General features: G+C 47.4%; 1 protein-coding gene across 1 annotated transcript in view; it reads right to left on the bottom strand.

Moving 5' to 3' along the window:
• Positions 1 to 12,520, bottom strand: part of HIP1 (huntingtin interacting protein 1) — a 352,795-nt gene that overhangs the window by 24,640 nt on the left and 315,635 nt on the right. Inside the window, exon 28 of the mRNA XM_085649657.1 lies at positions 6,704 to 6,827. Coding sequence (XP_085505783.1) covers positions 6,704 to 6,827 — 124 coding nt within the window. The remainder of the gene's footprint in view (positions 1 to 6,703; positions 6,828 to 12,520) is intronic.

The following is a 12,520-nucleotide window of genomic DNA, read 5'->3' as shown; positions in this document are numbered from 1 at the left end:
GGCGAGTCGGTCGGGGACCCCGCAAGTAGCGGAGGCCCCGAGGACGCCCCCAGGACAGGAGAGGACCCAAGGGAAGTCTGCAGAACCGTGAAGTAGGCCTCCATTTGGGTCCGAGTCGCCCCCGCGCCCGGATAGGGCGGATAGGGAATGGGCGACTCCCGGGGGCGCACGTCCGGGGGGCTCCGGGAACTAGTGCCCCGACAACAGGCGGACGTGAGGTCGTGGACCTCGGCGACAAAAGCCGCGACTTACCCAGAAGAGGTGAACGACGTCTCCGGGCCCCAGAGGGTGAGCGACGCCGCAACTGGAAACCAGAGGGGCCTGCCAGCGATGAGGAGGCCGGAGGACGAGACGACTCCGACAGGGACAGTCGAGCCGAAAGGAGCTTCATCCGGCGCTCCCTCCGGGACTTCATCTTGAGGTGTTGGCAGGCGTCGCAATCTGTTGAGTCGTGGTGTTCGCACAAACACCGCATACAGATAAGATGTGGGTCTGTCGCAGACATTTGCTGCGGACAGGAGGTACAGGTTTTAAAGCCCGAAGGCATTGCACACTGTTCCAGACGCAAAGCGTCAAAAGGGGCCTGAAAATAGGCCAGAGGAACTGCTTACTCCGGATCCGCGTTGCACGCGGAAAAGAAGGAAACTGTGGTCAGCGCGCTGGGAGGGACTTATATGACTGAGCTGACGTCACGTACGTGGACAACGCCAGGGCGGGGTCGTGTGGCGCCATCCCCTGATGCGCAGAGGTGCTGCTGCAAATAATTTTCCGGATCCAGTCTGACGCCTGGGGATATTCTAAGTTAAGAAATCTGCTGCTAGATGTCTCTATCAGATACGTGAAAAAGAGTTCTCCTAGCAAGCTATCAACAATGGAAGTGGAAGGAAACAGTACTATACTGGTGCCCCTTAGCCTAGAAGGGAAATGACGTGTGACCAAAGAAAACGAGTGAGGAGGCAGCAAAGAAGACAGACTGTAGCCTGAGCCAAAGGTAAGTAGCAGGTGGGGAAATGTCGGTTTATTGAGGACTGCAGGTCTTGCAGACAGCATATGCGCTAATGCTCGACCTAAAAAAGCAAGGAATTTGCCATTGTTTATACACTTTCTGGCAGATATTCTACCTAATTGCAAATTTTTACCTGAAGACAATCTGGAGGTGCGAGAGTAAATCCGGACAATTTTTTCTCAGCAACGTTCCGTGCGCCAATAGGTGTGATGATGTAGCTTCATGGTCACTCTGTTCGACCCCTTGCATGCTGATGTCAAAGTCTTAATATTTCTCTGTCCGCGCTCCCATATGCAGAGCGTACAAAATATGTGCATGTGACAATGTGCCAAAACGTAACCTGGAACCTTATTATTAGGTTGAGAAGTCCACAGAAAAGGGAGGTAGGAGGTCAGTGAGGAATCTATGGTTAGATAGAGTACCATGAGAAAGGTCTTTACTGAAGTCAAGTAACTTATTGTAACTGAAGAATACATCTAACCGCTGATTCCTCACCTTAAGAACATATACCAAGAGTGGGGAATCTAGGTAATGGACATAGACCATAAAGTGTTGCAGAACCGAGCGGACCAAATTGCCTTCCCATCGGAACTAGCTAAGAAGGCAGTTGTTTTTTGTGAGCATGTGCACCGTTGCCCAAGTCACAGCTTGGCAAATGTCCAGAACTGGAACGTACCTTGCTAATGATGTTGTCCGCAGTGACACATCTGTTGCAATCTGAAGTCTAGGTGGGGAAGGGAGAGCCGCCTGCCACAGGTCAGGTTGGCATTTGTATGCCTCTACAGAAGATCAAGAGCCATCTCCTGTGGAAGCTGGATGGCGTGAGAGAGGCACTGCTGAGGCTGGACCCACTGAAACCTGAGGTTCCACTGCAAGACTCACACATGCCATCTGGGAGGAGGAGGATACACAAAAACCTCAAAAATATGAGAAGTTTGGCTGTCATCAAAAGGTGGTCTGTTACTGTTTGTGCTGAACGCCCTTAAAGTAGCCAGACATTAAAGTATGGGAACACATGGATCCCTGACCTCCAAAAGTGGGCAGAGACCACAGTCATCACGTTTGTGGACATCTGAGGTGCCGAGGGAAGGACAAAGAGGAGCATGGCAAAGTGCTCGGCCCCCACCATTATCCGCAGATAATGACTGAGACTACAGGACGGGTACAGAGAAAATTCACGTTTCTGCAGGTCCAGGGACAACATCCAGTATCATGAGTCCAGAGCAGGAAGAATCTGAAACACGGGGAGTATCTTGAATTTGTCTTTCCGCAGAAAGGCAACTAGTGTCCTGAGGCCTCCGTCCTCCATGCAAATAGCACTGTTCTCCTCTCTCCTAAGGCAGCACCTGCTCAGTGACACCCTTCGCCAGTAGAAGGTCGACTCCTTGTAGAAAGACTGTGGAATGGTCCGCTGACAGTCACTCTGATGGGGTAGAAAGGAAATGAAAAGCAGGGCATTGGTTCTTTGAATACTTTGTAATACTCATCTGCCTGACAAAAGGGTTCTCCACCCGGGGAGCAAGTATCGTATCCTGGCTCATACTGGCCTGTGGAGGGAATTTAAAGTGGTTTGGTTGATGCTGCTGCAGGAGAGGAAGAGGTTGAAGAATGATGTCCCTGCTGGTGCAAACAGCCTTGGCTGCCATGACATCATGACATCTGCTGTGTATGGACTAGGCCTGCTGCTGCACAGGCTGGGAAGGCTGGCACTGTCTGTATGCTGCGCCCCTGAATGTCCACTAAACCTCCTGTACGGTTGGTGCAACTTTTTGGTGGCAGTCAAGAGTCCCAAGGATTGTGCTGTAGCTCAAATAAATTTGTTCAGTGCCAGACAATCTAGAGTTGTCAAAGGGTATGCCCATAATGGCTGACTGGACATCCCTTGAAAATCCGGTTGATTGCATCCAGACATGCCTTCTAAACAATACAATGAAGCCAGTAGCTCTGCCCAAGCAGTTTGTGTGTCCAAACCCAAACTCAAGACATACGTTAAAGGGTCCTAGTCATCACATATTGTAAGTGCTAAAGAAAGCCCTTAGGTGTTCCAGGATGTCAGGGAACATTTTGCTGGCCATGTACAATAAAACAAACAATAGTTAATGGCAGGCTGCTTGCAATTAGTCTCTCCACTGGCAAAAGCTCAAGTAGCACTCAAACCCATAGTTATTTTGCTCTTTGCTCACATTGCCACCTCAGTTTGGACCCAGCCATATGCATTTCAGTGTTGACCCTGCTCCGCATGGAAACAGACCAGCCTGAATGGCCAAACCAAGGCCTCCCTGAACGAGAACACAAGAAACCCAGGACCAGTTTTGTGCTAGTTATGGGCTCATCAGCCAGGTACAGCTTGAATTGAGTGACAGAGTGAGCATGGGACCCAAGTCTGGGCATACCCATGCTACTCAAGTGGTACATGAAACACACAAAAGGAGATGGGAGGGCTGTTTGCAATAAGTCTAACCACTGGCAATAGCTCGGGCTAGCACCCCAACTCATGCATGGGTATACTTGCCAAGAAAGAACGCAGCATTCAAGGATCTTAAACCCAAACAGGCCAATATATTTCAACTCTCTAACCCGAGGATTGGTCAGGAATGTATTAGGAATGACTATACTTGATGACGTCTATACCTTTAGGGTTTGAGTCCTAGAGTGTCTTGTAAACAAATTGGGATCATTAGGAGCCGGCCTATATCGACTGGCAACAGGTCGACTGACTGGAGGGCCCTAGCACAACTTGGATGAAGTGGCTATAAGGGTGCCAGAAAGAGCCTCTTTAACTTCCAATAATGGGACAAGTGTGTGTATAGAGATCACTGACGAGAGGTGTTTTGATGTGATTAAAGAGACGGGTGCAAAGGTAAAGGGAAAAACGACAGGGGGTCCTTAATGTACTACAAAGGCTGAAACGAGGGAGATGTAATGTACGTTGTGAAGAACGATATGGTATTGCAGAAATGGTTGGAAATGAAAATGTTAATAAAAAGAGTTTAAAAAAAATAAAATAATGGGACAAGTAGTTGGACCTGGTTGAAGGATCTCAGTTATCAAATTTACCTTGGTTTCAACAGTAGGCAACTGTAAATCAAGCAATTCTGCTACCCTTTGCACAGCTACTACAAAAGAGGTACTTTCTTCCATTGGTGCCCAAGGTGGCTAGTCTAGATCTGTCCCTGGGAATGTGTCTAGGGTACTGGCATTTTGTAAATCTATGGATAGCCCATCTTCGGTACAGTGAGGGGTTGCATGTTGTCCACTTCCTCATCATGGTCAGTGTCATTGGGAACCTTTTGCATACCCTGAACCATGTAAGAGTAGGATTCAAATAAGGCCTCACGCCTTTGATAGGACAGACCTCGGGGCAGAGGTCGAGGATTAGAGCTTGGTTGCACCTTTGTGATCTCATAGTGCAACATCAACTGGAGACAGCTGATGATGGCTCAGGGTTAGGATACCGATGTTGGGATCAGGTCCTGGGTTGCCAGCACCACTGAACAAATTGTAATGATCTGTGGGGTCAGAGTAGTGTCAGAATGGGTCTGCACATGGGACCCATGGGGTCAGCAGGCGCAGAGGAATCTCCTTGCACCTCCAACAGGTGGAATTGGAAGCATTTGAAAAATCTGCATAATGCTGTGGAATTCTGGGTGCACCGGGACCAGCTGTAGGAGTAGGATAAAGCTTGTGGGGTATGACATTTTGATTGAAGGTCTTGCACCACCTCATCTAATTTTATCTCATCTGATTTTGAGTAGCGGGATCTGGTTGAGTCCCGCTTGGTCTTCTGGTGCTTGTGGCATGTCTTTGACTTTTTGTATGAACAGGATCACTAATGGCCCTGTGACTTGGAACAAGATCAACTTTTTTACTGTGACCTCTTCTTAAATTCGTTGATATAGAGTTTTGCCTCCCAGATTGCCCTTGAGATAACTGAGGGCGCATTTATCAGACATCTTCAAGGCGTGACCACTGCCCAAGCACCAAAGTCACATATTTTGCAGGTCCGTGACCAACATTTGCTTCTTGTAGTCATGGCATGGTTTGAATATAGATGTTTCTGGGCAGACATCGTCCCTAACACACACAGGTAGTTGGAAAACTGGCAAAGTTGGGAGAAGAGCTCGAGATCTGCATCGAAGGTGGCATGGTAAGACAGGAACAGCATCAGTGCGCAAGCGTGGTGCATACTCTTCACGTCGACATGGAATGTAGTCACCACAGAGCCACATGGTGCCACAGAGACCGCCCTACTCGCTGCCACAGACGACATCCGCACGCTCCTCGACCAAGGACATACTGCGGGCCTGATCCTGCTCGACCTCTCTGCAGCTTTCAACACCGTCTCCCACTGCACTCTCACCGCCAGACTCCACAACGCCGGCATACAGGGGACCGCTCCGCTCCTTCCTCACCGGCAGAACCCAAAGAATCAGACTTCCTCCCTTTCTCTCCGAATCCACAGAGATCAGCTGCGGAATACCCCAAGGATCATCGCTCAGCCCCAAGCTCTTCAACATCTACATGGACACCATCACCGCCATCGTCAGACAGCATGGACTCAGGATAATATCCTACGCCGACACCGAGCTCATCCTCTCCCTCACCAAGGACTCCTTCACCACCAGACTCAGCTTCCAGGAAGGAATGCAGGACGTCGCAACCTGGATAAGCAGCAGCTGTCTGAAGCTCAACTCGGAGGAGACAGAAGTCCTCGTCCTCTGGCCCTCCCCTTCTGCATGGGACAACACCTGGTGGCCCAAAGCCCTTGCAGCCCTCCCACACCCACAGACCACGCCCAGAACCTCAGCATCATACTCGACTCCTCCCTCTCCATGACCCAACAGATCAACGCTGTCTCCTCCACCTGCTTCAAAACCCTCTGCACCCTTCGCAAGATCTTCAAATGGATACCCCCGAATCAAGAAAGGCAGTCACCCACGTACTCATAACCAGCAGATTAGACTACGGAAACGCCCTTTATGATGGGATCAACGAATCTCTGCTCCGCAAGCTCCAGACCATACAGAACACCACAGCCAGACTAGTTTTTGGCGTTCCCCGACACAAACACATCACCCCACACCTGCGAGACCTCCACTGGCTCCCCGCCGAGAAGAGAGTGACTTTCAAGATATTCACCCACGCATACAAATGCCTCCACAACATCGGATCCTAATATCTCAACAAAAGAATCGTCTTCCACATATCCAAGAGAAACCTCAGATCCGCCGCCCTCGCCGAAACCCTGTGCATCTGCAGACCCAGGACAGGTGGAAGAGCCTTCTCCTACGTTGCAGCAAAGACCTGGAATGAGCTCCCATTCAACATCAGACAAGCACCCACTGCACATTTTCAGGAAGACCCTCAAGACCTGGCTCTTCGACTGACCAGAGCTGCTCCCCCCCACAGCGCCTTGAGACCCCAAGGGTGCGTAGTGCGCTTCACAATTCCTCGATTGATTGATTGATTGACATATCGGCATGCAAGAGCATCGCTGAAAACATTCTCCACATTTAGTTTGACACCTGCAGGTGTGGAATGTGTGGTTAGAAGTATCTATCAGAACTATTTTTTTACATAGAAACTGCTTGAACACTTATACATCTCGAACATTATCATTTCAATAAAGCATTCAGAAAGAAAACTGCATGCTGGATAAGAGGACCTATAATGAACAGCATACAATGGAAAATGTACCTTTCTCTTCAATCTGAGATTTTGCGGACTTTGTTGAGGTGACAACACCGGCTGTGGCCTGGTTCACACTTCGAGACGCCTGCCGCAACTTGGCTAAGTTTGCACTGTCCTTATCAGCTTTGACCTACAAGAGTAGTACAACTGAATGGTTACATGCATAGAATAGTTCAAAATGGATACATTTATAGTTAAGTGTTAAAAAGGAGTAACTGGGTTATCCAACTGCTGGCACAAAACATCAGTGGTAAATTACTGCACCCATAGAGGACACTGGTAATTAACGAGACTACCCCAAGGCAACATTAAAAAGCCTCAAAACTCCCACAGCTTCTCTAACAATGATGCGAATCCTAGTGACTCATCCCATAAACACATATCTACGAGTACCAATCACTCCAACTCCCATCTCTTCTATCTCAGCTTATCAGTCACACATCCCCTTGAACTCTTAGCCAATACCATCCCATCAGAGCCTGAATGTCTTCCAATAGAAACCTAAGCAGCTGCAATCTTCCCTCATCCTCTACAAGACAGGAGATTTCCACATTCACTTAGTAATCAATGCCAATTCCATGTGGTTTCTTCCTCCTTTACATCAACCTTCCACTAAAGATAAACACTTCCCTCGCGTATCCCATAAAAAAGCTGTATTTATCATTTTAATCTTGGTTTCATCCCCACATCCAATGGAGTTGACGGAGGTGAGATGTGATGTGGGTTCGTCGGGGGAGGGTGACGACGAGTCTGGCTGCGGCGTACTGTATGGTTTGCAGTCTCTGTTAGAGGTGTGTGGCGGTTCCTATGTAGAGAGCATTGCCATAGTCCAGTCGGCTGTGTCACGGTGCGTATAGTGTGCAGGTGACACGGTGCGTATAGTGTGCAGGTGAAGAGTCTTGAAGATTTTCCGTAGCATGTATAGAGTGAGGAAGCAGGCAGTGGAGACAGCGTTGATCTGTGATTTCATGGTGAGCCTGTTATCAAAGTTGAACCCTAGGTTTCTGGGGTGGTCTCTGGGTACGGGTCCCAGGTCTGAGGGCCACTAGGAGTCATTCCATGGGTTGCTGTAGGTACTGAAGATTAGTACTTCGGTCTTGTCTGTGTTCAGCTTCAGGCAGTTGTTCTTCATTCAGTCGGCGGCACCTGTAATGTATCTGTGGAATATGGCCCTGGTGTTGGTAGGGTTTTCGGTGAGGGAGAGGATGAGTTGGGTGTCATCTGCATAGGATATTATGTTGAGATTGTGGGATCTGACGATGTTGGCCAGTGGGGTCATGTATACGTTGAAGAGTGTAGGGATGAGGGATAATGCCTGGGGGACACCACACCTGTGTTCGGAGGTGAAAGGTGGTAGGCGGACCCTCTGTGTTCTTCCAGTGAGGAAGGGGGTGATCCATCTGAGTGTGTCCCTTTGGATGCCGATGAGGTAGAATCTTTCAATCTGCGTCTGGTAGGTTACTCTGTTGAATGTTGCCGAGAGGTCCCAGAGAATCAGTAGGGCTGATTCTTCTCGATCGAGGAGGGTCTGGATGTTGTTGGTGGCTGCGCTCAATGGGCGATCTTGGTGCTGTGGAAGCATTGGGAGGAGTCGAGTAGCTGGTTCTGCTCCAGGCGTGTCGTGAGCTGCCCGTTGATAGTCTTCTCCAGTACCTTGGCCAGGAATGGGAGCAAGGAGATTGGCCTGTAATTCATGTAATTGGAGACAGTAGACATACCATTCTCAATAAACCTATGAACCACTCACATCTTGGGGCTTCATGCATACATGCGGTCCCAAAACTGAGAAACCCACTCCTCATGGTTTAAACACTACTACACCCTTGCCCTAACATACACACGCATCTCTCCCAAATAGGCACATACAAATTCACACAACTAAAAACATTTAAACAGATAGAGACCATAGGCAGCCTCATGATCTTCTCACTGTAGGATGTGGTGGAGGTAAAAAGGCCTGAACCCCACAACTTTCTGATCTGGTCTTGAGGACAGTAGTCACCCATAATGAAAGGAGAACTGCTTTGAGATGCCCCTACAGGCCGGATTCGCTGCGGGCAAGATGGTGGCTGCGTGATTGTTGTGGAAAGCCGCTTTTCCTACCACGGCAATATTATCAACTGAACGAGAAAAAGTATGCAGTGAGTTTTTGTTAACTCGATCATAACTTACCCAAATTATTCCGGAGGCTCTCTGGGTTGAAAATAAAACCTGGCTACGGGACGGAAAGCTGATGAGGTTGCTGATGGAGGTTGGAGCTCCGACGGCGCGAGCATTGAGAACTTTTCTTTCGGCGGCAACCGGCGCTAAACTCAAGGTGCTCCGGAGGCCTAGAGAATCCCGCCGATACTTTGTATCCGCGAAAAGACTGCCAGTGTTCAACGCGGTTAAGGGTGAGTGATACATTGTAGCAGCTGAGAAGGGGCTGACAGGTTTTGGACTCTCTGTTATGCCACAGAGAGCAAAACCGTTGGTGAAAGACTCAAGCGCGGCCGGAGGAGCCAAAGGGATATCCCTGAATCGGCGTGCAGCTACAGATGGGAAAAGCCTGAATCCGAGCCTGGAACTGAATAACATTCAACAGGCAGGTCTGAATAAGGACGGGCCGATAAAAGAGAAACACAATGAGAAATGCACCGGGGAACAGCGGACAGAGATGGTTACTAGACCCAAACAGCAAACTGTACCTGGGATGTTCACTGGACGGGGGTCTACAAGCACCTCGGGAGAAAAGAAAAGAAATAAAGGTAAAGGCAACCTTTTTTCAAAAACAAACACGGAAACAAACAAGGAAATTGACACTGAAGGGAAGGGTGCTAAGTGATATCTCTCACAATACAGGAGAGACTCCCCTAGAGACTGAAGAGCTTGACAGATCTGATGCTGGGCCTGCCGTTCTATCTGGGAAAAATCCGGAAAGTATTTTGCAGGGCACAGATGAGGAGACGCCAAGAGCTGAGAGCACTGTACCACAAGGAGATATTACTGATATCACGCAAGATACAGCTGAAATCCCCCATACACCAGCCCTAAAGGGAAAACAAGGAGCTATTACTCAGGTAGAAGGCAAATATTTAGGGACACCGGACTGTGAAAAATTGTATTCTTTGACAGATGAATCGGATTTGTCTAATAACAGCGAGAAGGATGGAACAGAAGATGATCTCACAGAGGGGGATATTGCAAGCCCCCCCATGAAGCCTGACACAAAAACGCATTCCAATTCGCACCAACAAGAGTAGCACAAGAGGGTCAGATAAAGACAGGGGCTTCACCTCGGACTACAGTCAGTCAAGCCAACTAAAATGGGACTACTCTGCCTCCCAGTTTGAGAGGGAAATTGAAGATGAACTCAGAGTCCAAACAGAAGCTCCTGAAAACGCAATAGAAACTAAAGGTACTACGGGGCCCCATGTACCACACCCATCTATGGAGTTAATATACTCAACGCTGAAGCAAATGTAGACGGAGGCACGTCAAGAACACAAGAGGGCCCACCTGGCTACCCAAAAATTACAAGGAGCTGTGCGTAAAGTTAACAAAGCCTGTACGGAAATTTCTGAACGCACCACAGCGTTGGAAGAACGTATCGTACAACTAGAGGCCAGCTCAGAAATTTCTGACCAACAAACTACGTCTAATGAAAGTAGGATTACTGATGTGCTTTGGAAGATGGATGACTTTGAAAATAGACAGCGTCGGAACAATCTCTGACTACTTGGGATTGCAGAAAAAGCAGAGGGGGATGATATTCGTGGCTTCACACTGAGGCTACTCAAGGTGGCCTTTCCTGAACTGGCTCACTGTAACTGGGAGTCCAAGGTACCGAGGGTGCATCGATATCCTTTGATGCTTAAAAAAAGGCCAGGACAAGATGAAAAACCAAAAGCCATTCTTATATTTTTTGGTAACTTTCTCCTCCGACAGTCCATATTTGAAAAGGCCAGGCCCGATGCGAGGAAGGCGGCAGTGGGGCATTCCTTTTTCGTCCGGCCTGACTTTTGTCATGCAACGGTGGAGAGGAGATGGAGACTTCGTCTGCTAATTACAGCATTTCAGAAACTGGAATGTGAAGTCTTTTTAATGAACCCGGCTAGACTTAAGGTTACTTGTAAAGGCACAACTAGAGTATTCTTGTCAGAGATTCAAGCCCAGGAGTACCTGGAGCAACTCTCTAAGAAATGAGTTGTGGTCAAAGAACTGAAAATGTTAACAAATAATCATTTGGTTCTTTTTTTGTCTTTTTTTTTCTATTTTTCTCTATACTTCTGGTCTCTCGGTAGAAAACGACTAGGGGCACAACAACATGCAGGAGGCATCACAAAGGTCCTTGGACCTTTTTTGTCTTTTTGAACGGGATGGGAAGGGGAGATGGTAGGAACCAAGGGGAGAAAGGGAAGGTTTTTGGCATTGGGATTAGCACTTGTTATACGAGGTGGGTATCTCTTAGATTGCACGGTTACTTGTTTTGGAATTATTGTATTTTCACCAATGAGGAAGCTTAGAATTGTCTCCATTAATATTTGTTGGCTGAATGACGGAGAATTAGTCTCGATGTTAAATTTTTGAAGGCAGATATTATATGTCTTAAAGAGACACATATTGAAGCATGCAGGAAGGGGGTTCTGGAGATAGCTGGCTAGCAAGTTATTGCTAGTACTACACAAGAAACTAGGACAAGAGGGGTGGCAGTATTGGCAAGGAAGGGAATGGGTAGTTTTCTGCGCTCATCCGTAGTCAAAATGGGTAGATGGGTATGGAATGCTGTTTTGATAACAAGATGTTTACTCTCTGCTCAGTATATGGTTCAGTGTTGGACGATCCTGCATTATTTGAATGGTTGAAAATCGAGCTTGTCGGTTTTGCCTCTCCCTCTAATTTTCTGCAGAGATATGAATATTAATATGAGTTGTCAGGTTTCCAGCCATAAAGGAGTGATGTATCAAGGTCGGAAACCCAAGGTTTTTAAATCGCTGTTGCAACTTAGGTCTTTGCATGGGTTATCAGATGTATGGGCAGAACAAACGGGGAAAGATTCTGGCTTCACGTACTTTTCTGCACCACATCAAGTGCATGCAAGATTAGATTACTTTTTTGTGTCACAGGAGCTTTTACAAGGTTGCAAGATAAGTAAATATCCCAAAGTTATGTCTGAGCACAATCCTTTGGGGATAGCAATAAATATTAAGCTAGAATCCTCACAGACACGATGGACATTTAATAGGTCTCTATTAAGTGATGAAGAATACATACAACATGTTGAGGAATGGATTCCTGGGCAGGGATTGAAAGAGGTTGCTGGAAAAAGCGACACAGGCACCATTGTTCCCTTCTAATGGGGATTTTTGTGCACACAGTTCAGTGGAGGAGAACTATACGGTCTTCTGTAGTCATATTACTGCCACGATTAATCACACTGCCCCTTTGAAATGTTGTTAAAATAGAGGCAGACCCTTCGCCAGGTGGTTTAATGAAAAACTCAAAGACTTGAAATCAAAATGTAAACAGGCAGAACGAAAATGGAGAAAGCACTATGCAGATGAGGATAAGGCTGCCTGGAAAGTGGCTATATCTCTTTATAAAAAATACATTTTTGCCGCTAAACAGTAATATTTCTCTGAGTTCATTCTAAATTCGTCAAATAAGTCTAAATGCATTTTTAAATTAGTTGATAATTTCACTAATCCTCAGTCCTCACAAAATTAGATTCAGCCCACTCAAGATCTCTGCGATAGTTTAGCAAGCTTTTTTCACGAAAAAATTAGTAATATCATCATGGGGCTAAAAAATAACACCTCCGGGGGGGTAGGAAGTTTGATTCCT

The sequence above is a fragment of the Triturus cristatus genome, chromosome 3_2 (genome assembly GCF_964204655.1).
Source record: "Triturus cristatus chromosome 3_2, aTriCri1.1, whole genome shotgun sequence".
NCBI classification, from domain to species: Eukaryota; Metazoa; Chordata; class Amphibia; order Caudata; family Salamandridae; genus Triturus; species Triturus cristatus.
The sequence above is the reverse complement of the archived record's forward strand: the minus strand, read 5'-3'. Positions and strand labels throughout refer to the sequence as shown.